This window comes from Cetorhinus maximus, chromosome 21, assembly GCF_964194155.1.
Source record: "Cetorhinus maximus chromosome 21, sCetMax3.hap1.1, whole genome shotgun sequence".
NCBI lineage: Eukaryota > Metazoa > Chordata > Chondrichthyes > Lamniformes > Cetorhinidae > Cetorhinus > Cetorhinus maximus.
Window position 1 is genome coordinate 87,897,149 of NC_135899.1, and position 25,227 is coordinate 87,922,375.

General features: G+C 41.2%; 1 protein-coding gene across 12 annotated transcripts in view; it reads right to left on the minus strand.

The window, feature by feature from the left end:
* Window positions 1-25,227, minus strand: part of pum1 (pumilio RNA-binding family member 1) — a 95,580-nt gene that overhangs the window by 49,976 nt on the left and 20,377 nt on the right. For 7 of the 12 annotated variants that reach the window (XM_078567400.1, XM_078567397.1, XM_078567395.1 and 4 more), the window contains 3 exons: window positions 12,415-12,483; window positions 4,584-4,692; window positions 918-1,105 (listed from right to left, as the gene is read on the minus strand). In XM_078567400.1, coding sequence (XP_078423526.1) covers window positions 918-1,105; window positions 4,584-4,692; window positions 12,415-12,483 — 366 coding nt within the window. The remainder of the gene's footprint in view (window positions 1-917; window positions 1,106-4,583; window positions 4,693-12,414; window positions 12,484-25,227) is intronic. The other 5 variants (XM_078567398.1, XM_078567396.1, XM_078567394.1 and 2 more) reach the window with 1 other exon arrangement.

The window sequence follows — 25,227 nt, forward strand, 5'->3', positions numbered from 1 at the left end:
GCACAATTAGCCTCCAGACAACATTAAACAGAGATAGAACCAAGGAAATGCACTGGTAAAACAAAGTTAAAAGTATGAAGAATAGCTGGGCTAATGAGTTACAACTTTGAGCAACTTCGCCACAGGAGCACATAGTGAAAGAGAAAATTAGCATCTCAGTGACTGAGTGAACAGGGCTACTCTTTGCATATTAGATTTTTATTAAACAGATCACACATTACAGAAACTATCAACTTGGAGAAGTGCCCAAATGGTTCAGAGAATTTGGCTTGATAACTGAATGGACATTCAGGCCAGGAAGGTTTAAGATTGTCTTAACCTGGGCAGTGGGAAGGTAAGAATGGACCTTGGGTTAAAGGACCAGGGAATCACCTAGGATTTCCATTCCTATCTGTTAACTGCCAATCTGCATCAGAAACGTATCAATGCATGTGGTAGGTATCACGTAAGGGCAAAGCTGCAATGAGTGTGATCCTCTCTTTGGTTGAATAGCCTGACAACGTTTGTTCTCAATGAACAAGGGCCTCATGAGTGAGTTACCACAGGGTATCCATGAAAGCATAATTTAGCAAACAGCCAAGCTTTGCCCGGGAGGTGGATGGGTTGGGAAAGTACCTAGGGTTATATGCAGAATCTCAATTATATATACTCGAACTTCAGACATCACTTACATTTTTCAGAATAACTTCAGAATGTGCCCTTTCAAACTTGGATTGTAATTGGAAACCAATTTGAACTGTATAACACCAGGGTGAAGTACTAATGATAGCGCTGGGATCAATTTGAGAAGGTGAAATAATAAGTGTCACAAAAACCACATTGTACAACATTAAAGTTACTGGTTGAAGTGTGAGGTTTTTCTTCCCTCCATGGTTGCACACTCATGTTATTGCAAAGCAAATGCTTCCAATACTTACAAATGGTCCTTTCCTGAGGCAGGGCTCCAGTTTTTCCCCAGGGGAAGAGCTCAGCACATACTCCACCATGCTGACACCCAGCCCTCCACTTTCAGACCGTGGAGATAGGACAGAGTTGACCTCATTACTGCCATGAAAACCTTGGCCAGGGCGTCTCTGCACCATGATTGGCTGCGACACAGAGTGATCTGAGAGAGAGAGTGAATTAACGAGGCATTAGTTTCCTGTTACTAAAATAACGTACTGCATACCAGATAAACTGACACGGAACTAAGGACATTTTGGAGCTCCACACAGCTCAGTTACAATTTATTAGAAGACAGCTGCACAGATGGGAAAATCTGCCCATATGCATCAAAATGTAACTGGTTCTCCTTAAATAGTAAATCATAATACTGAATGCCAGTAGTCCTAGACAACAACACTCTCTGGTACTACACTTCTATTCGATATGCCACACTTGGTTTCAGCCAAATAAGTTTTTTTTGTAGCTTCAAAAAGACATTCTAAAAGGAAATGCAGTTCAAAACTAATTCTAAAATAGCATTATTAAATCAATTCAAGTTTTAACTAATATTCAATCCATTCCAAATCCCAGCATTTGAGAGCTCTTAACAGCAAATAGATTATACATATTAGTTAGTTGATTGCACACACACTAGGAGATCTGCTTGTGCTATTTTGAGGCAAGTCTCACATACTGAGACTCTCCTGAAAATAGCAATAGCACAGATAGATAGAATACTCTAGATATGATAGGTCACCCTAAAGCTGAGTTTTCCTGCAAATGTATGCAACAAGATCAGGATCAAGAGCAGTGCCTGGAGCAGTCGCTGCCAATATAAAAACTGATATTCACATTTAATGAAAATGTTAACACATGTAAATTGCTTGGCTCTTTCCCATCCACAACATGCAAATAAAATATGCACTTGAAATGGTTCAACATCATATCCATTTCAGTCATTTCACTTCACTGAATTTATGAGAAAGAGTTAAGGAAGTCTCCTTTCCAAACAGCACTGGGCGTGTGTACCTGCACCAGATGGATTGCAGTAGTTCAAGGCGGCAGCCCAACCCACCACCACCCTCTCAAGGGCAATGGGGGAATGAGTAACGAATGCTAGTCTTCCCAGTGACGGTCACATCCCACGAAAGAAAAAAACTGTTGGACTCATTTTTTTTTGGGAAAGAGGCATTTACAAAGTGACTTGTTTAACTGAACATTGGAATGGGAGTAGGTCATTTAGCCCTCAAACCTGTTCCACCATTCAATGAGATCTTGGCTCATGTGAAATCTAACTCCACTTCTCTCCATTTCCCTTAATGTCTTTGGATAACAAAAATCTATCATTCACAGAGTTAAAATTAACAATTGATCCAGCAAAAGAAAGTTCCAAACTTCTACCAAGTGTAGAAGTGTTTCCTAATTTCACTCCTGAAAGATCTGGCTCTAACCTTTGGATTATGCCCCTAGTTGCAGACTCCCCTAACAGCAGAAGTTGCTTTTATGTTCCCGAAGTGCTCCCCTTAACATCTTAAAAACTTAAATCATCCAAAATCAAATTGATTGGGGGGCTATTGGGCTGGGCGGGAGTTCCATGCCAGTGCGGGGAATCCCATGGGGGGCGGCGGAGAGAGTCAGTGTGGGTCTTTAGAATACTTACCCAGAAGTTAGAAGAGGTTTCTTCTAACTTTTCTGGGTAACTATGTGTGTAACACAGCTGGAACCACCCGAAGTTTGCAATTTAAATCACATTTTCAGATGGTTCCCAGCACAGGGCAATTGCCCAAAGGAAGTTTGCACTTCTGGGCAATTGTCGCGCAAACCCTGACTTGGGAAGTTCCGAAAGAGGGGTCCCCCAGTACATCTTTGGGGTGCCCCTCACCCCCAATCCAAAGCTGGGGAGCTCGGAAGCTACGGCCCATAGATATTGGTTAGGACATCAAGACTATTCCCCTGCTTTTCTTCAAACAGTATGTACCATGGGATCTTGAACACTGACCTAAACAAGTACAGTGGGCTTTGGTTTAACCTATCTTCATCAAGCAGCACTTGCTCAGTGCTGTACCGAAAAGTCAAGACTAGACTATGCACTCAGGTTCTGGACTGGCTTAAACATACACACTTCTGACTCAAGCAAGAGTGCTACCATGGAGCAAAACTGACATTGAGGGATATGTTGAGGAGAGTCTATTGGTTCTTCCCACATCCCAAAAATTCTTGGTCTAAATTCAAAATAAAAAGATAGCTTCAAGTACCCGAAGGATAAAGATCTGGTGACCCAGCACTGCATTGGAGAAAAACTATTAATCAATTAAAACCAACACTATGCAAAATCACCTTCAGAAAAGCAACAAAACTGGACAGCATTATCTTAGTTTCAGTTCCACAGTAAATTAAATGTTTTTTCATTTATCCTGTATTATAAATCATCCAACTACATCATATGACATTTCAGCTTTTAAGAGCAGTGGCTTATTCAAATTTTGCTTTTAAGATTCCATAAAATGCAAAGTTAAATTAAGGTGCAAACCATCCTAGAGGTCAAATATCAAATAGAAGTGTCTTAACAAACTTAATTGACTATCCTCAATCAGACCTAATCTAACCATCATTCTCGCCTGAAACACAGGCAGCAACTGCACCACGAGGCTTTTTAAATGATGAGTCACATTTTTTCTATGGACTCGGACTGCATGCATACATAGATAGTTACTCAAGCAACGATGGCACAATTTTAAGAAGCATTGCAATCATTAAGCAGTGGACATCAGCATGAAGAAAGACCATCCAACATCACCTCCTAGCAGATTTCCTATTATATTTTCACAAAAGACAGCGGAAGCCCAACATCAGAGTCCACCAGAACAAGCAGGGAATAGACATTGAGCAGCTAATAGTTTAAACAAGTTTGTTCATCAACCAAAATATTCGCTGGAAGTGATCTATAAGCACTCTGCTAGGCTTGCATCTTGAAACTATAGCATAGTTTCCCAATAACTCTTACAATCCTAGTGGATAAGGAAAGACTGGAGTTGTTTAAGCTTTCAGTCTACAGAGAGGGTGGTGAGGTTAGGAGGGGGACAGTAACTTATTAAGGTATACAAAGCCACAGATACAAAACGTGTACTCAGTATATTACTTCAGTTTCAAACAGGCTACAAGGACAAGAGACCTGAAATTTTGAGTGTGTGAAAAGTTAATTTAAGACAGAACTTCAATTTTCCTCATGGAGAAAGACAATAAATTATCTACCAAGAACTTCAAGAGAGTTCAAAATGCTAGATCAGGCGTGTGGAACAGAGGAAAAAGCATGATGGACTTTCCCATTTGTATGAACAAGAATCTTAGGGTAGAAAAAGGTCAAGTATGGCTTCATCCCTGTTGCAAACTTGTCATTTTAAAATGGTTCACATATTTCTCCCACCACACTTCGAATATATTTACTGTTAAGAAACCCACGACATGATCCAACTGAATGGTACTTCAGGAGGCTCTGTCAGTAAATTTTACACACATTGAGCAAGACACTCTAAAAAGCATTTGTATCCAGAAACACAGAAGAGTGGCTTGTTGATATTAATTCCATTTACTTTGATATTAATCCTTGACGATTAAGAAAAAAATTAACCCAAATTTGTTTTTTTGCTAAAACTCCTTACCTGAAGCTCCCCATGCACTGTCCCGCCACTGATCCCCAAGAAATATCCCTTTAGGTCCATCCTTGCTTGTGTCATCGGACTCCCAGAATTTCTTACCAGGCAGAAGCTGCTGCGTATGAAAAAGAAAGCATATGACAAAATAAGACATTCCTTTTTAGTTGTTACACAACATTGCAGGACCCAATACCTATCAATAGACAGATCAATAGCAGGACCATTGGAAAACTGCTTAAGATTATGGCAAATACCCGAGTGGCTTTCCTCCCTCTTCGTGAATAAACTGTAGGCTTATCCGATATTTGCTGGTAGAATATTCTTTTGCTAAGTCAAGTATCTCAAAATTTGCCAATCTCTTCAGTTTGGCTGCACATTCTTTCATCTCCCTAACACTCCCACTGATGTGGATCTCCAGCCCACTTGAGCATCTCTTTGGCAGCAGACACTTGGCTTCTTACCGCAGGCAGGAGTCACTGATCGAGGACAACTATCATAAGTTCAGGAATGCCCAGTGCAGTGCATAGTAGAATCTGATACCTGAATGAAACAACAATATTGACTTGGAGCTACAGCTGGAACAGGCAATGAGCCAATTTAATTTTACAAATTGGCATGTTTTCGGCCTGCAATTTAATAAAAAAGGCAGCCACAATTTTCCACTGGCCCAGCTCATCAAAGATCTTAAAAGGAAAAACAAAGATATTACAGACTAATTGCCAACTAATAGAAGACTAGCAACTGGTAAAAAAAAGGCCACAGGTGAAAAGGTCCCAGGTTCAAATCCCAATCAGTGTTGGGTTTGTTGAGCTTAGACACATGACATAGCATTTCTCCTCTGGAGAGGGTGGGGGGGAGAAAAAATCATCCACTAACAAGAGCACTCTACTGAAAAATGCACACAAATGTTCAACGAGAACAAGGACCCATCATTCTCTAGGTTCACTAATGGAGAATTGGAGAATGGACACTCGGTGCGATACTGGCGGGATAGGCGCAGGAATATGTGCGCCGAGGAACAATAGCCTGCAGCAGTCAATGTGTCTTCGAAACATGGAGAAGAGACAATTGCAACAAAAGTACACACACTTGAATTTAGCCTTCCTCAATCATCGTCATCAGAAAAGAACGGCTGCTGACAATGGGAAATTGAGAGACTGAGCAGCTGCAATACTCCAATAATTTTAATAACTTTCCTGGGTACATGGATAACTGGTGCTGGGCAGACAGAAAGCCATTTAAACATAGCATATGGGCAAGCAGAAGGCAGACCAGGAGGAGTGGGAATCCCTGAGGTTTTTGTCAATCTTATGCCATTCTCCAGTGTACAAATGCACAAGAACAGAAATTTCTTAAAGGGCCAGTAGCTCTTGGTGAACTCCTCCCCTTCCCAAAACAGATAGCAATTCCTGCTCATTGTGGGCAATGATTAAATATGGAAGAGAACACAATCTATATAGCTTTTGTCATTTAATACTGAAATCTTTCCAAAACTCTGCCGTGACCACACACTATCTCACTTGTCTCCCTGAACAAAAATTTTAAAGTGCCTTTCAGCAATACTTCACCCAGTTGCTGGTGATTGATGATTTTTAAAAGAAACAAATGGGGGTCATATTTTAATCTTCAGTTTATGAAACAAAAAAAGTAAAATTCAAATATTGCTGACCAAAGATTAACAATGCTGTGTCCAGTTGATTACATAGAGACTGCAATCAGCTCAAAGTTCAAGCATAACTAGCAGTTGTTACAATTCCTACTGTACACATCAATGACCTAAATAGTTGATTAATGTATTGCTTCATATGACATCTGAGAGAGCTGGAACCCAGTGCACCTAAGAATCGCATGTTTGAGATCAGAGATAACATTATCTTGTAGTGACACAGACTGTTGCCTTTTTTTTAAAAAAAACAAACACTCTGCAGGGTTCTGACTCAAATGCATTTTAAGAAAAATCATATTTTATGTTGCTTAAGGTTATGCGGAGACCAGGTAAATCGTGCGAATTTAAACCTGTTGAAGATTTTGTGCATATTACACTCCTTAAACTGATTTATGCACCTTGCCAGAGAATATGCTTCCCAAGCATCTTACATCTAATTTTTTTGTGTCATGCTTTACTTAAAATTCCAAAAATTCCTGATTGAATGCTTAAGAATAAAAGGCTTCATAAATGTTTGTACACCGCTGGCACTGGTTACCACAAACAGCTATCAGTCAAGGTTTAAAAGAAGAAATGTTGTTCCAAATGGAGCCTTCTGCAATTTAGCAAGTGTGTAAACTTTCCATTGTGTATCAACAAGGTCAGAACATTCAAACTTGGTCATTAATTGAGTGTTTTTGAAGAGCTAACATTCTACAAAATAATTCAAAAATCGGATGAATAAAGAAAAAGTTCAAGGCATTTGCTCAATACGGCTCTCCCCTCCAAAATCCAAGGATTCCAAGGGGAAGAATACCCTCTCCCCATAGCCTCCAACAATACATCGCACAGAATAATCATTTCATCCTTTCAATGATTTCTGAATTTTCCCCAGCGGCAATAGATAGCTTAGTAAATCGACACTGCAGAGCTGTAAAAGCACCCTTCACCACCATATCTATATTGCAGATAAATGCCATAATTACCAGACATGCAAACTCAGTTGTTTTAAGTTGTGATGAACAAAGCGAAGTTCCTACAGACTAGCAACCAAGAAAGTATTAAGATGTTTTATTGGCCTGAACACTGGAGAAGAGTGCCTCCCTATAGCAGCAGGGGCAGGCTGCCTTCTTCAATGGACAATGGACAAACCATTCACGTCAGTATGCATCCAAATGGCCCTCAGAAACCACTTCTTTTGATGCTGATATCATCGTTGGTCACCTCATTGACTTCACCTTGAGCAACGTCAGTAATTCAATTACAGGGCACAATTATGATGTTTGATTTTTATACACAATTTATGTTCCTCAGAAAACAAACCGACTCCAAACAGCCTATCTCAGTGACACAAAGCCATCAGAAATAGGTGCAGCCACCAGAAATTTCTTGATGTCTGTTCAGAACATTGTCTGTGGGAGGTGCTTTAACAGTAAAATTCCCTCCCTAACATCACCACAAATCAAGAAATTTCAATTATATTCTGCACCAGATATGAATAGAATTCCCCTTTAGTTTTGATTTAACTAATCATACCTCCTCTTCTGTAGGTGGCTGGTTTTGCTTTGGTACAGTCCCATGGGTCTGGGAGTAGTGGTACTCTCCCTCGAATAATCATATTCCACGTGAACAGCGAGTGAAAACAAGCTACCAGACTGAGCTAACTACATACATCCAGCAGGAATCATTGTGGGCTGCTTGGAAATAGCAGCCCCCACTAATGTGCCCTTCCCTAGCTCATGGCTGCCAAGAGAAATGTCTTCACTCCAATGGGTTGTGAATCGTTGGAATTTTCTACCCACAATGGCTGCAGATGCCCAGTGGAGAAGTATATTCAAGATTGAGATTGATATATTTTTGGACACTAAGGCAATCAAGGGATATCAGAATAGGGCAGGAAGGTAGAAGAGCTGAGGTAGATGATCAGTCATAATCTACTGAATGGCAAAGCAAGCTCAAGGGGCCAGATGGCCAATTCCTGCTCCTATTTCTTATATTCTTATTAAAGGAGAATCAATTTACCTCAGCTTTAGGGTGTAGTTACACTACAAGGACTGACTTCATCCAGAGCAATGTAATGGGATTCACTGCACTGGTGTGAGACTCTGCTCTAGTTTGGCAATGTGAATTCACTGTGATGTCAAATTGGGTGTTAATATATGCTAGGACCTCCTACACTTATGTGGAGCTGATTTAAAAGTTTAAGGGAAAGCAGACACAATCAGCTGCACCATCTAAATAGTTGAAGCTGTTTTATATTATTGTTCTTTTTGTACAAGAACTGGCATTTACTACACAGTGCCTTTCATGTTCTTGGATATGACTAAGCACTTCACAGTTAATGAGCCTATTTTTGAATTGTATTCAAATTGTTAGGTAGGCTAATTTCCATGGTATGGCTATACAAAAAGCTACAAGAGGAGGGGCCAGTCAATTCATTTTAGTGGTGTTAGTTGAGGGGGTGTTGGCCAGGACATTAAGCAACCCCCTTCTACAGCCCTCACCTTGTTCATTCACTTCCACCTGAATAAATTAAATGTTGCACCTGAAAAATGGCACTTCGGGTAATGTAACAGTCCCGGACTGAAGTGTAGGCCTAGACTGCACGCTCAGGTCTTGAAGTGGAAGTAGAACGCTCAACCTTCTGACTCAAACGTTAAGAGTATTAGTTACTGAAACAATGTGGATTTTAATTTTAATTCTGGGAGCGCATTGACAATTGGAAACTCACTCTTCTGCAGGTAGGCGGATAAACACAGGTTAAAACTGGTTACACAGGTCTGCTGCCGGGTTATGAAAAACAGATTTAACAGAAAGGCAAACCTCAAGATTTAAAAAATATGAAATCAGGCAGATGAATTAGCCACGTCAGAACAGTGTGTGCGCTGTAAATGCATGAATGTCTAAAAGAAACAGATTCACAATTTGTATTTAAAATGGACAGCGATTTGCTGCAGCTTGAGACTAGTGCCTGCTTCTGAATAATCCTTTCAAAACACAGATGTCCTAGGCACTTCTTCTAAAAATGTCTGAATACTATGAAATAACTGAAGCCTCAATAATCAAGATGCCTTAGTTCAATTCTTTCACATAACTAAAACAAGGAAGCACACTTTTGAAGAATTATCTAACTGTATTAGAGTGGAAATTGGACAACTGGCTTAAAGCTTTGAACAAATGCAGAGTAAAAAAAAAAAGGAAGGTTGGGGCGGGGGAGTTCAATGAAAAGTGATGTGGCACTTAAAGATACTTATATGAAAAGCAGGCAAAGAAATGAGGTGGGCAAAAAGCATGAGACTTACCTCCCGGCCTCAAGGTTACTGACATCCAAAAACATCACACTCAATGTTGCTCCCATTAAAAATTCAGACCACCACCACAATGGCAGAAAACAAGACAAAGATAACTACACTGGCCTTAAAAATTACAGCAACAATCCAGTCTACAGTTTTCTCAAAACACTTCTGCACACTAAAATATTTCCTGTGGCACGACAATTGATTTCTACAGTCTAGAATCGTCTATATGCACATCTGAAAATTTTAACTATTTGGCCTCATCAGCTCAATATGGAAACACAACTCGCAAGGTTGTAGAAACTTTGGAATTAGACACAATAACATTTTGTGAAGGGGCAATAATGTTCCTCAGATAAAGTGCAAGCGCAGATTCCATCTGGGAATTAAACAGATGTTGCACTAAGAATTAAACTAACTTTAAACCAGGACTGCTCTAGGCTATAGGGGGATACATCTGTCCCAATAAGTGCCAAAGGACTGGGTCAACTGTGCAGCAACAGCAGACCATTATGAAAAATCTGTCCCCTCATTAGCAAAGACCAGGATAACCGAGTTACTTTACTTACATTGCCAATCCTGTAATCAGCTGAAGAGCTCCCAAAGTGTTGTCACTATTGAAAGTACTGGCCATTAAATTTCAGTCCAATTCTGACTGATCAGGGGATAAAAGGGCACAGAAACAAGCTAGAGGCACCAATGTATAGCGCATACTAAAATTCATCTCCACAGCAGTAAAACCTTACAACTACTTAAAAAACCTGATAGGACTTTGTGGGCCCCTAATGGCCTGCCACTGTGCTGTAACGTTCCACCATAGAGAGTTTTCCACCTTCCCCACACCCCAGTGTAACACCCAGCTTCTCTGCTTCCACAGGGTTAGTGGCTGTAGTACGCTACAATGGATCGAAAATTCCAAAATTAGGTACCTAATCTCTAAAATAACTCTTTTTTGATCTGTGCAGGAAATAGGAGTATGCATATCATATGACAGAGGAAGGCATCATTGCTGTGTTCAAACTGGTTCTCCCCCCAAAGCCTGCACACAACAACTTGCAATTATATAAGCGCCTTTAACAAGTAAATTGGCCCAAGGAGTGCTATCAAACAAACTTTTATATCAAGCCAGATGACCAACAGCTTGACCAAAAGAGGCAAGTTTCAAAAAGTGTCTTAAGGATGAGAGTGGCCTGGAGAGTCTGAGAGGTTCAGGGAAGGAATTCCAAAGGCGAGGGCCAAAGTAGCAAAAGGCACGAAGCGAAGAAAATCAGGGAAGCGCAAGGGGCCAAAATTGGAGGAGCTCAGAGACCTTGGAGGCTTGTGGGGCTGGAGGAAGTTAGGGAGGGGTGAGGCCATGGGGGTGGGGATGAATTTATAAACAAGGATAAGAATTTTAAAATCAAGAGATTGCCAGACCAGGAGCCAGGCTAGGTCAGCGAACGTAGGCGCAATGGTTGAATGTGACTTGGTGCAAGTTAGGATACAGGCAGCACAGATTGGAATAAGCTCAAGCTTATGAAGGATGCTATATGAAATGCTGGCTAGGAGAGAATTGGAAAAGTTGAATTTGTATGTTTCAAAAAAAGCTTGACTGAGGGTCTCAGCAGCAGAAGAGTGAGGCGCAGTGCTCTAACAGTGGTAGAAGTAGGTGGTCTTGACGATGGAAAGGACATGGGGTTGGGTCTCAGCTCACGTTCAAATAGGATCAGGGTTGTGAACAGTCTGAAGTTAAAACAAAAGATGCTGGAAATACTCAGCAGGTCTTGCAGCGTCTATGCGGAGAAAAACAGAGTTAATGTTCAACCCGAGTTGTTAATTCTGTCTCCCTTCTAGATGCTGTCAGACCTGCTGAGTATATCCAGCACTTGGTTTATATTTCAGGTTTCCAACATCTGCAGCATTTTGCTTTTGTGAACAGTATGTTTCAGCTGCAGGCATTGGCCAGGGAGAGGGATGGAGTTGGTGGTTTCAGGAGTGGAGTTTGCAGCAGGGACCAAAGGCAGTGGCTTTGGCAGTGTCTTCCCAACATGTAACCAGAAGAAATATTTGCTCATCTGATACTGGACGTTGGACAATGTGTGTGAGAAATCAGAGACAGTTGAGGGGTTGAGAGTGGTGGTTTGGACAGTAAAGCCGGGTGTCATTTAGCATACACATGAAACCTGACACTGTCTTTTTGGATGCTGCGGCTAAGGAGTAGCGCGCAGTTGAGAAATAGGGCAAAAGAAACTTTCTAGTAGGAGTCAAAGAATAGCTAACAGGAATAAGGCAGCTCAGTTGATACGTTTTTCCCACTCATCAGCCCAGGTAGTTTCCCTATGACTACAATTAGCCAGCTCAGCACATGGGCACAGGCCTCCCTTATCTGTATGATTCAGTACCACACCTGGTGATACTTGCGCCAAATGAACCACTGAGAAGTCCCAACAAGCCAATTATTTTAAGTCACATTTTTTCAAAAAAAAACTGACAGCCTTTCATGTTACTTCTGAGCCACTGGCATCAGGGGCAGTTAAGTTGTATTAAAAGTTCAACAGCCTGTGTCAGAAGACAAAAGTATGCCAGTTCTTTCAGTTAGCTAAGAAAAAAACATTTTCACCATAAAAATTGAGGGGAATCAATTTCACAGCAAAATAGCCAATACAGCGGCAGCAGAAAAATCAAAGAATGTAATAAAGTCACAAAATACAACTGATCCATGTTACTAACTTACTAAGGAGTTCAAGATCAATAAGAAAATTGCTGTTAATGACCTTTCTGTGGGACGGTACTTTTTCTGGGCTGAGAATCAGGAGTAGCATGTATTGCAAAGCCAAAAACCTCAGTAAATATATAAGCATACAATATGCCACCGCTTCCAACCACCCCCCAGTGCCCATTTTCAGCACCAACTCACCTCTCCCATACTCCGTCCTTCTAATGCCAGTGCTTGAAAGTCATGGTTCAGCTCATCCATTGACCGTACCTGAAGAAAAATAAAACCATATACTGAAGGGAATCAAGGCAAAACACAGACTTAATACATAAGGAATTTTTCAAGGGCAACTCTTCCAAAAAAAAAATCGACTGGCGCCCTAATTTTAAAGCAGTGCGGCTGCTGGACTATAACAGGGACATTCAAAATGGCAATTCAAAGTTATCAAAATTCACTAGAAGAAGGCACTCTTCCACTGAAGACTAATTACTTCAGCATCATGAACCAGTCGGGAAGGATTTCAGACAGTCCAAAGTCACAACCGGACACTTGGGCAAAAACTTGCTCCCCACAGGCATCTGCGCCCTGCAGCTGGAGGCAGACAGCCAGTCTATTGCCAGGCCGCTGCCACTCTGAGCTAATCAATGCAGTCATGCCACAACCTGTATTTCGGATTTGCTGCTCATTCCAAGAGAGATATCTGGTCTGTTTGGTGCCTCCACAGATCATTCCCAAAACTAGAAAGTCAGCAACACAAATCAAGCGTGTTTTTCTTATTATGGAGTTGCTAGCTCAGAAAGTGTATTAGAATTGATAAATGCACCAAGGCAGAAATGACTTATCTGGTTTCATCTAACATTGTTGGATATGCAATTGTCATTTAAAATTTGTTTTCACCGTAATTGTGCCACCTTGAAGTCACGCCTCAAAGAGTTTATGGTTAAAACTATGAAAATATAACCAAAGGAATAAGAACAATTTGTATTTCAGCTGCTTGATGAGTGTAAAACAGACTAGGCTGATATTAATTTACTAACTGTGTGCACACGTTAAGTAAAAGGAACAACTTGCATTTATAAAATCCTTTTCATGATTTCAGGACAATTGAAAGTTCTTCACAGGCAATGAAGTAGCTTTGGAGTGCAATCACTTTTGTAATGTAGGAAACGTGGCAACCAATCAAGTTTCCACAAATAGCAATGGTTAACCAGATTATGCTTTTAAGTGTTGCTCAGGACAGCAGGGGAAACCGACTCCCCTTCTTCAAAATAGTGCCGTAGGATCTTGTGCATCTACCTGAGAAGGCAGAAAGGGCCTCATTTTAATGGCTGATATGAAAGACAGCACCTTTGGTAGTGAACACTTTCTCAGTATTGCAATGGAGTGTCAGCCTAAATTATGCTTAAGTTTCTGAAGTGGCAATGACATAGTGGTATTGTCACTGGACTAATATTCCAGACGCCCAGGGTAATTGCTCTGGGACCCGGGATTAGAATCCCATGGCGGCAGATGGTGAAATTTGAATTCAATAAAAATCTGGAATTAAAAGTCTGATGGTGACCACAAAATCATTGTGGATGGTTGTTAAAAACCCATCTGGTTCACTAATATCCTTTAGGGAAGGAAATCTGCCGTCCTTACCTGGTCTGGCCTACATGTGACTCCAGACCCACAGCAATGTGGTTGACTTTTAAATGCCCTCTGAACAAGGGCAATTAGGGATGGGCATTAAATACTGGCCTAACCAGTGACGCCCACATCCCATGAATGAATAAATTTTTTTTAAAAAATCAACCACTGAGCCACAGCTGACAACTAAAGCATTGCGATTGCCCCCACATTGTGTATCACAGGAATAGCATAGCCAATACTCTTCTACCGCTAAGCTGAGACAGTTTGGAATGTAGCTCCTGAACAGCTTAGCACAACATGTATTTTATCTGTGATCAGGTTCTTAATAGAAACAATAAATTATATTTCTGATGCCTCATCCAGAAATGAAATTTAACTGTATGTCAGACGTCTAGAGAAATGAATTTGAATGAGTCAAATGGCATCTTCTCATCCCTGGCTATTCCTACGTTCTTGAATCAAAGGCCTGCGTGGATGATAATAGAAAAACCCATGCATTAGGAGCAGGTGTAACATGTAATCAGAATACAGCAGAAAAGGATATCTTTTTATACTGGTGCACAGTACTTAGAATTCAACAGATGGAAATAAATGCAACCCACTTACAGAGCCAAGCACTGCCTGCAAGTCCACGAAGGGTGTTATAATGAATGCCTATAACAAAGCATAAGCAGATGAAAAAGCCAGGTGCTGTAATGGTGCCATAAAATTGGGGAGGTTCGAGGTTTTGTTTTAAAAAAACCAAAAAAAAATTTCAACCTGAAAAACATTTCCTTTCTTTGATCAGGAGAGTCGGTACTGAAACTACAAATTCTATTGTAGAAAAGGAATTTGATTAAAATTAAGAAATAATTCAGGAGAGGTGAAGGGCTGAAAATATGTTGACTTAATCTTCCTTTTAAACTAAGTACCACCTCTTCCATTACAGCTCATCACTTTATTTGGATTTTCACACTCTATAAAACATTTTGGGATGTCTTATCCATTAAACGTGTTAAATGGATTGGTTGTTTACTTCAATTCCATCACTAATCTTGCTGCTGTAGGTTGGACTTTATTGAACGCAAATTGTGTGCCACATTTCTCTGTATCTGTGAATTCACAAGGCTGTGGTGTGCCTTTAGCTGTCCTGAGGTCGTTTAAGAGGGTTATTATATAAATGCAAGTTCTTTCTCTTCAAATGAACGCTGCTCTGTCGCATTGCGCACCATTAGTATCAAGTTCTATGGTTCTGTCTCCCCTAATTCTATCCTTGAAACACCCATTTTTCTCCATTGTTCCTGACTGTAGTCACATCATCTTTCCATTTTCTACACATTTTCAATCTTGTGATGGTCAGCCCAAGTACAGGAATAAGTGCTGGTCGATCAAAGGCCCTCAATGAGTTTACCTGATGACTGAGTGGCATGAGCTAGAAGATTTCAGGTTTGATCCCCGGTTTGTCTTGAGCTGGTTAATCATAGCCATGCATGGTATAATGCATGCAATTTAGTCTCAATAAACTTAAATTAGGGATGGGAAAATTGATCATGGCTACACGTGCTAATGCTTGAGTGAAGAATGATCAATGCGATGTTACCCCATTACTGAGCAGTCTGCCAACACTCACCGACTGACGTGAAGAATGAATTCTTGCACAAGGTATTGGAGAGCAACCAGTGCCTAAACAACCATACTCCATTTTATTTTTAAATCATTACTTTTGGAAGAAAAACAAAAATACCTGGAAAAACTCAGCAGTTCTGACAGCATCTGCGGAGAGGAATCTAGTTGACGTTTCGAGTCCGTATGACTCTTCATCAGGGCCCTTCTTCAGAGCCATACAGACTCAAAGCGTTAACTTTGTTTTTCTTTCTCCACAGATGCTGTTAGACCTGCTGAGTTTTTCCAGCATTTTCTGTTTTCGTTTCAGGTTTCCAGCATCCGCAGTCTTTTGCTTTTATCACAGATTAGGTAATTGCTTTGCTGATCATCTCCCTTCAGTCTGCAAGTGTGTCCAGAGTTTTCACTCGCTCACTTCTTGAATTGTCCATCCCACTCTCGACCTTAGTCTCCTACTTGGTTCCTATAACACTCTAGGAACAGCAGCTCAACTGTTTCTGGGCACTTTACAACCTTAACACTGAGTATAATGTGAAGGGGTTGGGGGTGATATATTGGCATGGACTGAGGATTGGTTACCAGACACAAAACAGAGAGTAGAGACAAATGGTTCATTTTTGGGATGGCAGGTTGTAACATGTAGAATGCTGGAGATCAATGCTTGTGCCTCAGCTGCTTACAACTTATATCAATGACATAGATGAGAGTGCCAAATGTAATATATGTAATATGCTGATGATACCAAGTTAGGTAGGAAAGTAGGCTGCGAGGACGCAAAGATGCTGCAAAGGGATACAGGCCTTGAGTATTGCTGAAAAAAGAGACACGTTGAAGCTTTTCATCTTGCACTCATCAGGACACTACACAATGCCAATATAAGGGAAAAACAACAATTTATACTGCATGAGAAGAGACCAATCCTCAGTCCATGCCAATATATCACCCCCAACCCCTTCACATTATTCTCGTGTTAAGTTTGTAAAGGGCCCAGAAACAGTTGAGCTGCTGTTCCTAGAGTGTTATAGGAGCCATGTAAGGTCGAGAGTGGGATGGGCAATTCAAGAAGTGAGCGAGTGAAAACTCTGGACACGCTGATTGGTAGTGTCGCCTTGTGTAGTGTCCTGATGAGTGCAAGACAAAAAGCTTCGACATGTCTTTTTTCAGCAATACTCAAGTTCTATATTATCAAACGACTATTTGAATACAGACCTGTTATGTGATTGGGGAGTAAGGTGGGAGATGGACTACAATCTGGGGGAAGTATGAAATTATCCACTTCGGTAGAAAGAATAGAAAACCAGGATAATTTTAGAAAGTGAGAGGCGAGCAAACACTGGCAGTCAGAGGGGTTTTGGGAGCCCAAATACACAAATCAGGGAAAATTAACATGCAGGTACAACAAACAATTAGGAAGACTAATGGTATGTTGGCCTTTATTGCAAGGGGGTTAGAGTATAAGAGTAAGGAAGTCTTGCTGCAATTGTGCAGGGCTTTAGTGAGAATAGTGTACAGTTTTGGTTTCCTTATCCAAGGAAGGACATACTTGCCTTAGGAGGGAGCGCAACAAAGAGTCACTAGACTGATTTCTGGAAAAGGAGCACCGTCCTATCAGCGACAAGTGGAATGGGCATATGTCCTCCGGAGCTTAGAAGAATAAGAGGTGATCTCACTGAAACACAACATTTTTTTTAAAGAGGACTTGGCAGGGTTGACACAGAGCTTGTATGCCCTCGTAGGGTAGTTTCAGGATAAGGGGACAGCCATTTAGGACTTAGACGAGGAGAAATTTCTTCACTCAGAGGATTGTGAATCATTGGAATTCTTTTTTCCAGAGGATAGCGGATGCTCAGTCAATGACTATGTTCAAGGCAGCGATTGTTAGATTTTCAGGCAATCAGAGAATCAAGAATCTGGAGATACGGCAGGAAAACGGATTAGAGGTGGGAGGTCAACCCCGATTTTACTGAATGGTTGAGTCAGCTCAATGGGCTACGTGGCCTACTCCCACTCCATTTTCGCACATTCTTAAAACTACCATTTTAACTCAGACAGCTGGTGCTGGTAATGGAAGATGGCTGCACCAAAGACACTAGAAATGCAGGAGCTGTGGGCTGGTGCTAGGGGGCTAGAGATGCCCTATACAGTTCATTGGGGGTGGGCTAGGAGTGTGGTGTACCTTAATTCTTAGGTCTAACTGCCTTTCTCTTACCTCATTCCCAGGAGCCTTCTCTGCTGCCAGGTTTGCTAAGCTTCCCTCCCCCTGTTGCTATTCCTCTGTACTCATTTTTTGTTTCTATATTTCTTTCATTATCACCTCCTTTCACCATCATCACTTTTGTCATTTAATCACTCCTGTCCCTCCACCTTATCACCAACCTCTCCCTTTTGTTCATTTCCTCCCTTACCCCTGGCTCTGTACGTGCTTCAAAGCTGTTCCATCGCTAATGTTCTGACAGAAGGAGGTCACCAAGTTGAAACAAACTTTTCCTTGCCACAAATGTTGCCTGACCATTCCAGCATTTTCTGGTTTTATTTTTTAATACATCAAGCTTGGGTAAGCCGGGTCCCTCTTTCAATTTTGGCAAGAGGAACAAAGATACGCACAAAAATACTGATCAAGGCCAACAATTAACATTGACAGTGATTAACATAAAAAAATGTTTGTTACATCATGTTTTGGAAATCAAATTCTGCAATACCATTGACGTTTCCATGAAAGCCACGAATACTCTGACAAAACATATAAATGCATTAAAATAAGTGGCATCAAAAAAGTTGGAAGCTCACTAGATTTAATCTAAAATCTGCTGACAACAGGCAGCCATTAGGTAGACTGGGTGAAATACAAAAATAATTTCTTCCGTATTAATACAGGGTGATATCATTTAGAGAGAAAATATTTGTATCAACAGCCCTCTCAAATTTTAAACAGTGCATTAAAATTTTTTGAATATTGTATTTTTTGTAACTTGCAGCCAAATATTATTTGAAAAAAACTAGCTGGTTGCATGATTGTTTTTGTTGGGATAGTTGGGGGAGGGGTGGCAGCAGACATAACTGAGTGAATATGACGAAGCTGAGGAGCAGTATGCTGTCCCCAAGAGGTGATATGAGCTACCACCAGAACCCAGGCTGCAAATTAGCATCCTTAAACACAAGATATTTTCTGATATCTCAAAAGCATCCAAACTCTTCTCATTAGCTATTTTGAATTGCAGACACTCCATTTTAAGCCACATTCTATGGTTCCAAGTCTATAGCACAGAAAAAAAAAACTCCGTTTCTACATGGATTTAGAAAAAGACAATTTTAAGTCTGAATACATGAGATGTCATGGTACTTGCTCAGCAATAACCTGCTCACTGACGCCTAATTTGAGTTCCGCCAGGGCCACTCAGCTACTGACCTCATTACAGCCTTGGTTCAAACATGGACAAAAGAGCTGAGCTTCCAAGGTGGAGGGGAGAGTGACTGCCCTTGACATCAAGGCCACATATGACCGAGTGCGGCATCAAGTAGCCCTCTCAAAACTGGAGTCAATGGAAACCGGGGAAAACTCTCCTCAGGTTGGAGTCATACATAACACAAAGGAAGATGATTGGAGGTCAGTCATTTCAGCTCCAGGACATCACTGCAGGAGTTCCTCAGGGTAACGTCCTCTGCCCAACCATCTTCAGCTGCTTCATCAATGACCTTCCATCCATCATAAGAAGTGGGGATGTTTGCTGATGATTGCACTATGTTCAGCACCATTCGCGACTCCTCAGATACTGAAGCAGTCCATGTCCAAATGCAGCAATATCCAGGCTTGGGCTGACAAGTGGCAGGTAACATTTGCGCCACACAAGTGCCAGGCAATGACCATCTCCAACAAGAGAGAATCTAACCATCGCCCTTGATGTTCAATGGCATTACCATCAATGAATCCCCCAATGTCAACATCCTGGGGGTTACCATTGACCAGAAACTGAACTGGACTAGCCATGTAAACACTGTGGCTACAAGAGCAAGTCAGAGGCTGGGAATTCTGCTGTGAGTAACTCACCCCCTGACTCCCCAAAGCCTGTTCACCATCTACAAGGCACAAGTCAGGAGTGTGATGGTATACTTACCACTTGCCTGGATGAGTGCACCTTCCACAACACTCCAGCTTGACAACATCCAGGACAAAGCAGCCCGCCTGATTGGCACCACATCCACAAACATTCACTCCCTCCACCACTGACGCATAGTAACAGCAGTGTGTCCCATCTACAAGATGCACTGCAGGAATTCACCAAGGCTCCTTAGACAATAGCACCTTCCAAACCCATGACCACTACCATCTAGAAGGACAAGGGCAGCAGACAGATGGGAACACCACCACCTGGAAGTTCCCCTCCAAATCACTCACCATCCTGACTTGGAAATATATCGCCATTCCTTCATTGTCACTGGGTCAAAATCCTGGATCTCCCTTCCTAACAGCACTGTGGGTGTACCTACACCACATGGACTGCAGCGGTTCAAGAAGACAGCTCGCCATCACCTTCTCAAGAGCAACTAGGGATGGGCAATAAATGCTGGCCCAGTCAGTGAAACCCACATCCTGTGAATGAATAAAAAATATTCCTTTCCACTTTTCAGAATGCTGTAGCTTTGCAGGCAAAGGAGTAATGGCAATTAGACCATACACAGATAGAACTGTCGTATTTTCATGTGATCCACCAAATGAATCAGAATATTTTGATTTTGGGCATGTCTATGCATAAGTAACTTGCAGGCTCTAGCTAAGCAGGAGAGAGCAATCAACTTCCGCACTGTAGCCTCGGATGTCACTGCAGTTTTTGGACCAAATATATCCACAAGGCCTTATGCAACTGTCGATTTACAATTTATCTGCAGTGTGTTCGGTCTGCTATTAACACTTGGCCAACCAGGTGCAGGAAGAGCAAAGGGACAAGGTTTCACTTCAGCAGCATACCAGAGAATGAAGTACTTTCCACTAAGAAAATCAGGGCACAGAGCCACTCAATATACACATCAACAGTTAATGGCCACAATGCCTTTCAGCAGGAGTCAAAATTATTTGGTGTACGAGAAAATATACACTGACTGATGTTGGTGGTGGTGTTCTTGACATCAAGTATCCCAAAGGTTGTGTATAATACAGGGTACAAAGCACTCAGTCTGAGAGTGCCCGATGCTGATGCAGATGCAGATGCAACAGCCGAGGGTTTGAGACACATTGAGAGAGGAGCTCCTATATTACATATTAAGCTACTTCTGGCTCTTGGAGGCCAGTTATTATAGTCCACAGTACATAACTGCCAGAGCTTCCCAGGTAAATGCCTTCATCCAAACTGCTTTCAGCTGCTATATTAACAACCACAAGTCATAAGGTCTGGAATAGGTTGTTCTCTGACAATTCCAGTGTTCAGTTCCATTCACAGCTCCTTTGATAATGGAACAGCCAGTGCCAGCCAATAGTAGCACCGAAACAACGTGGAGGATGGGCTTACATGCAGATAGCTAACATTTGCACCAAGTAAATGCCAGAGAAAGGAATAGAAGGATATGATAAGGGGTAGATAGATTGATGGGACAAGGTTCATGTGCATCATAAACAACAGCATGGCCCAGATGGCCTAATAGCCTGTTTCTGCACTGCAAATTCGATGCAATTTTGATGGCACCTTCCACCCCAGTAATCTCTTTTGTCAAAAAGAACAAAAGCAGCAATGCCATATGAAAGAAATCATTTCCAAAACCCCCCCCTTCCCAAGTCAAATAGGATGCTGACTCTAGACAAAAATCTGTTCCTTCGTCAATGCTCAGTCAGTACCTGGAATTGCCCATCTACCACAATTGTGGGGGTGCCATCAGCATGAAGACTGTAGGAGTTCATAGAGAAGGCCCAACATCACCTCCCTAGGCATTAAATGCAGCCTTGCCAACATAGAGAATGAAAGAAATATTCCAAAAAACACAAATCAAGCAGGAATGGACAAAACCTGTTCATGTAATCCAATACACTAAATCAAGCAGAATGCAATTAAACCCCAAAAAGTATTATTAGCTACATCCATCATTAAGCAAGCAAGAAATAGAAAGGTAAGCACACAGATTGGGGAACAAATGAAACTCATTATGAAACTCATACTGGTGGGGTGCAAAGTATGAAGTAAAATTATCACATCACAACTCTTAACTCAAACCAGTACGATTGGGAAGGAGGGAATACTGATCCTAAGGAAATGCCAAAGAAAGAGAGTAGAGTTCAGGTTCGGTTAAATAAAAGCCTTTCCATAAACCAGTGTTCTAACAATCAAGATGCATTAGATAGCTTGCGTGGTGAACAGGTATAAGAGGAAGATCTGAACCAGCAAAAAGGAGGAAAAATAGCCCTACTGCACAAGAATGGCCCTATAATTCCAAGGTATGTGAATCAAAGTGATTATATACATCAAGCATATAACAATTTCCAAATACTCACTTTGTGAAGCACAGTAGACGCAAGATATCCCACAAGAGGTTTAAATATTAAGTAGACAGAAATGGTGCAAATAACTTTCACCATCTGAAGTTGATAACTGCAAGGCCAAGAGAAAAACCCCAGTGATTTATGGCTTCCATCTCTCAATTCATTCCCAAGGCCCGATGTTAAACCAGGCTTTGAAAGGTTTCTAATTATAGCTATAGATTGGTAGATTCAAAATAAAACTGGTTTTATTTAATTGCAGATTACCAGTGAATAGTGTGTGTTATTGGATCAAAACCCAACCATATCCATGTTTCAGCCAAGCACACGTGCAGGCTCCTTAGCACTTCTGCTCAATATCTTCCTCTATAAACTTAGCACGATAACTGCCTTAAGCAGGAACAGGTATAGTAAACTCGGCAAATAAATAAATCATTACTTTAGGGCCAGTTACGCGGAAGCAATTCTTTCAGCTCTTACATCACTATCTTCATTACCTTCTCATTTAGATCACTGTGATCACACTCGGTATGCCCACTGAATAACAGTAATTAAAGAGGTTTAAGGATTATGTACAAATATCAGCCCGGAAGCTAACATGCTGTACAGCTCCATCATTGCTCATGCAAGTTCTCTCAACATTAGCCCTGATGAAGTAGTTCCTGTAGCCACTGTTATTTTACATTCAGTTCGAGCAACTTGTGATTCTATAGCAAGATGTTGACTTGGAACGAGGCATAAGACAACTGTTGCTGTACAGTACATCTTCAACTTATACAAACATGAGCAATAGGAGCACGAATAGGCCATAAGGGCCCTGCAGCTTGCTCCACCATTCAATAGATTATGGCTGATCTGATCTTAGCCTCAACTCCACTCTCCTGCCCATTCTCAGTGGAGGCAGTGACACTGGAAAAGTGGTCAGAAGAGCTTCAAGACACTGTAGAGTACTTTCCGGCACAGATATTATTCAAGTTATTTTCACTTCTTGCACCTTCCCAAAATCACCTCTGGAGTGCTACATGGGCAACCTCTTGCGTTTTCACCATTCCCTAACTATAACTTACCCACTTGACAAAGTTCACTTATTGTTATACCATGTAGGCTAGACCAGGTTTCTCAACAAAGGCCACTGGGAATCCATGAAAAGTTTTCAAGAGGTCCACCAAAAATAGTGATAGAATGCGTAAAAAAAAAGATTGATGTGATTGTAGACCAATCAGGATCAGAGTCGGGACAAGCAGCAGCTGAGGTGCCTCATCAATCAAGGGATGCTGTCCAATGAGGGTGAACAGCGCTGAGAACAGTGCCAGGGAGGGGGAGAGAGAAAGAAAGAGAGGGTGGGGGAGATGGGGCATGACTTAAAGCTTCATCTCGTTTCCCAAGTCTCTCAATTGAGAGAGTCAAATAAGTTGACAAAATTCCTTGTGTCCATGTTTTCTACTTCTCTTTAGTTCCACCCCGCTCATGTGTTCACCCTTCCATGCACCCAGATCCTCCCCATAGTTACTGTCTGCTATCCTTTTAGGAATCAGACTTGTGCCGAGTACCATATTCCCACCAGCATATGCATTTTTTTTAAAAATGCTCGGTTCAGGTACAAACAACTTTCAAAGTAAAAGGAGTGTGAAGAGAAAATCTCAGCCCCAGAAGGGGAAAAGACTGGCGATAGCACTCAAACAGAGTTAAACAAAACTAACAAAAAATTATGTTTAATTGTATAGCTAATTTTTATATAGAAAATACTTGTGCTGTGTTACAGGGGTCTGTGGAATTTTAATAGCATGGGGGGAGGGGTTTCTCAGAAGCAAAAAGCATGAGCGCCCCTGTAATAGGCCACCAAAACTAATGTCTTTGTGGTACACTTGGAGAGTGCTGTCAAAGCTCAGCAGCTGTTTACAAAGTTTAAATTCATGTTTCCATCAATTTTGTGTCAAGATGTTGATACCAACACATTTCGATGTTCCGAGTTAGAATTCATGCGGGAATTAAATTATGGCATAAAAACAATCCTCCAGATCCACAAAATTCAAAGACGGACAACCAAATAATTTAAAACAGGACAGTTTCCTGGGTTTTGCAGGCTGAACTTCCAGGACTCAGGGGAAGCAAGCAGGCCCGTGGTCAGAAAGTGAACATTCCCGTACTACACGATGTACATTGTAAACTATATAAATATAACATTGCGTTGTAACCAAATAAGGAATTATAATACAAGAATGTCATCATCATCTATTAGTCTTGGTTGTTCAAAATGATGTATGGGTTCAATAATGTATTGTTAATAAAAGCTGCAAATACCAAGGGGCACAAGGTGAACTTAGGAAAGGGGGAAATTGAGCAAAGTTATCAGGGAAAGCTACTGGAAGTAGATGGGTTCCAGAGATAACTGGAGAAGGGATTGACAGATGGGGCTGATCTCTGCAAAAGGGACACGCTTGTCTGGTGCGCAGCCCTTTTCTTGTTCCTAAAAATCCTTTACGTACTTAAAATAATGACCGGGGTGGGGGGGGGTAAATTCTGTTGAAAGGACTGAGAAAACCTTGTTACACTGATGGCAATGAAAAACTGGTTTACCAAACACAACCATGCAAATGTTTGACAAGTTTCATAATTTCCAAATCGAAGAAAGGATTTACTTTTGTATTTCAAGCTTCTTATTACAGTTTCTATTTTCTTACCTAGTTCACTACGGTGCTTGCGAATTCAGGAAGGAGCAATTTTAAGCCATCCCCTGCAATGTGACCAAGCTCACTCAGCACACCAACTCAAAATGAGTGCTAAAGGCATATGTATACAGGTATTCCGTTCAATTTACTCTCATCTTTTCGTTTTCAAGTGTGGAGCTACTCAAGGACTTCTACATGGATTTCATAACTTATATAATTCTTATTCTAGAGTGAAAATACCCAACTGATTATGATGTCACAGTACTCATTGAAGTGTCACAGTAGCTTCCTTATGATATCATAAGGCACCTTAACTGCTTTCACAGCACCTTAAAAGGTAAAACCTTTCCTTGGTTTAATTGTTGGTTATGGATTATGCCACTAATAATCTGCAAATATAACCATAAAAATAATTGCCCCCCCTAATCCAGCACAATGATACTCCCATGTTTTGGAGCAGAAATGCTAACCAGGTTCACTCCTTACTCCATTCTATTTCTGAATGGAGGTGTACCAAGTGGAGTCTGTAAAATGGCAAATGGGGAGTGCGGGGTGGGGGAGAGCAGAAAAATCAGGTACCCTATCTTGTTAATACCTCATACAACAATATCCTAGTGCCTTTTCTCCATCAACTTATGTTATAAACCATGG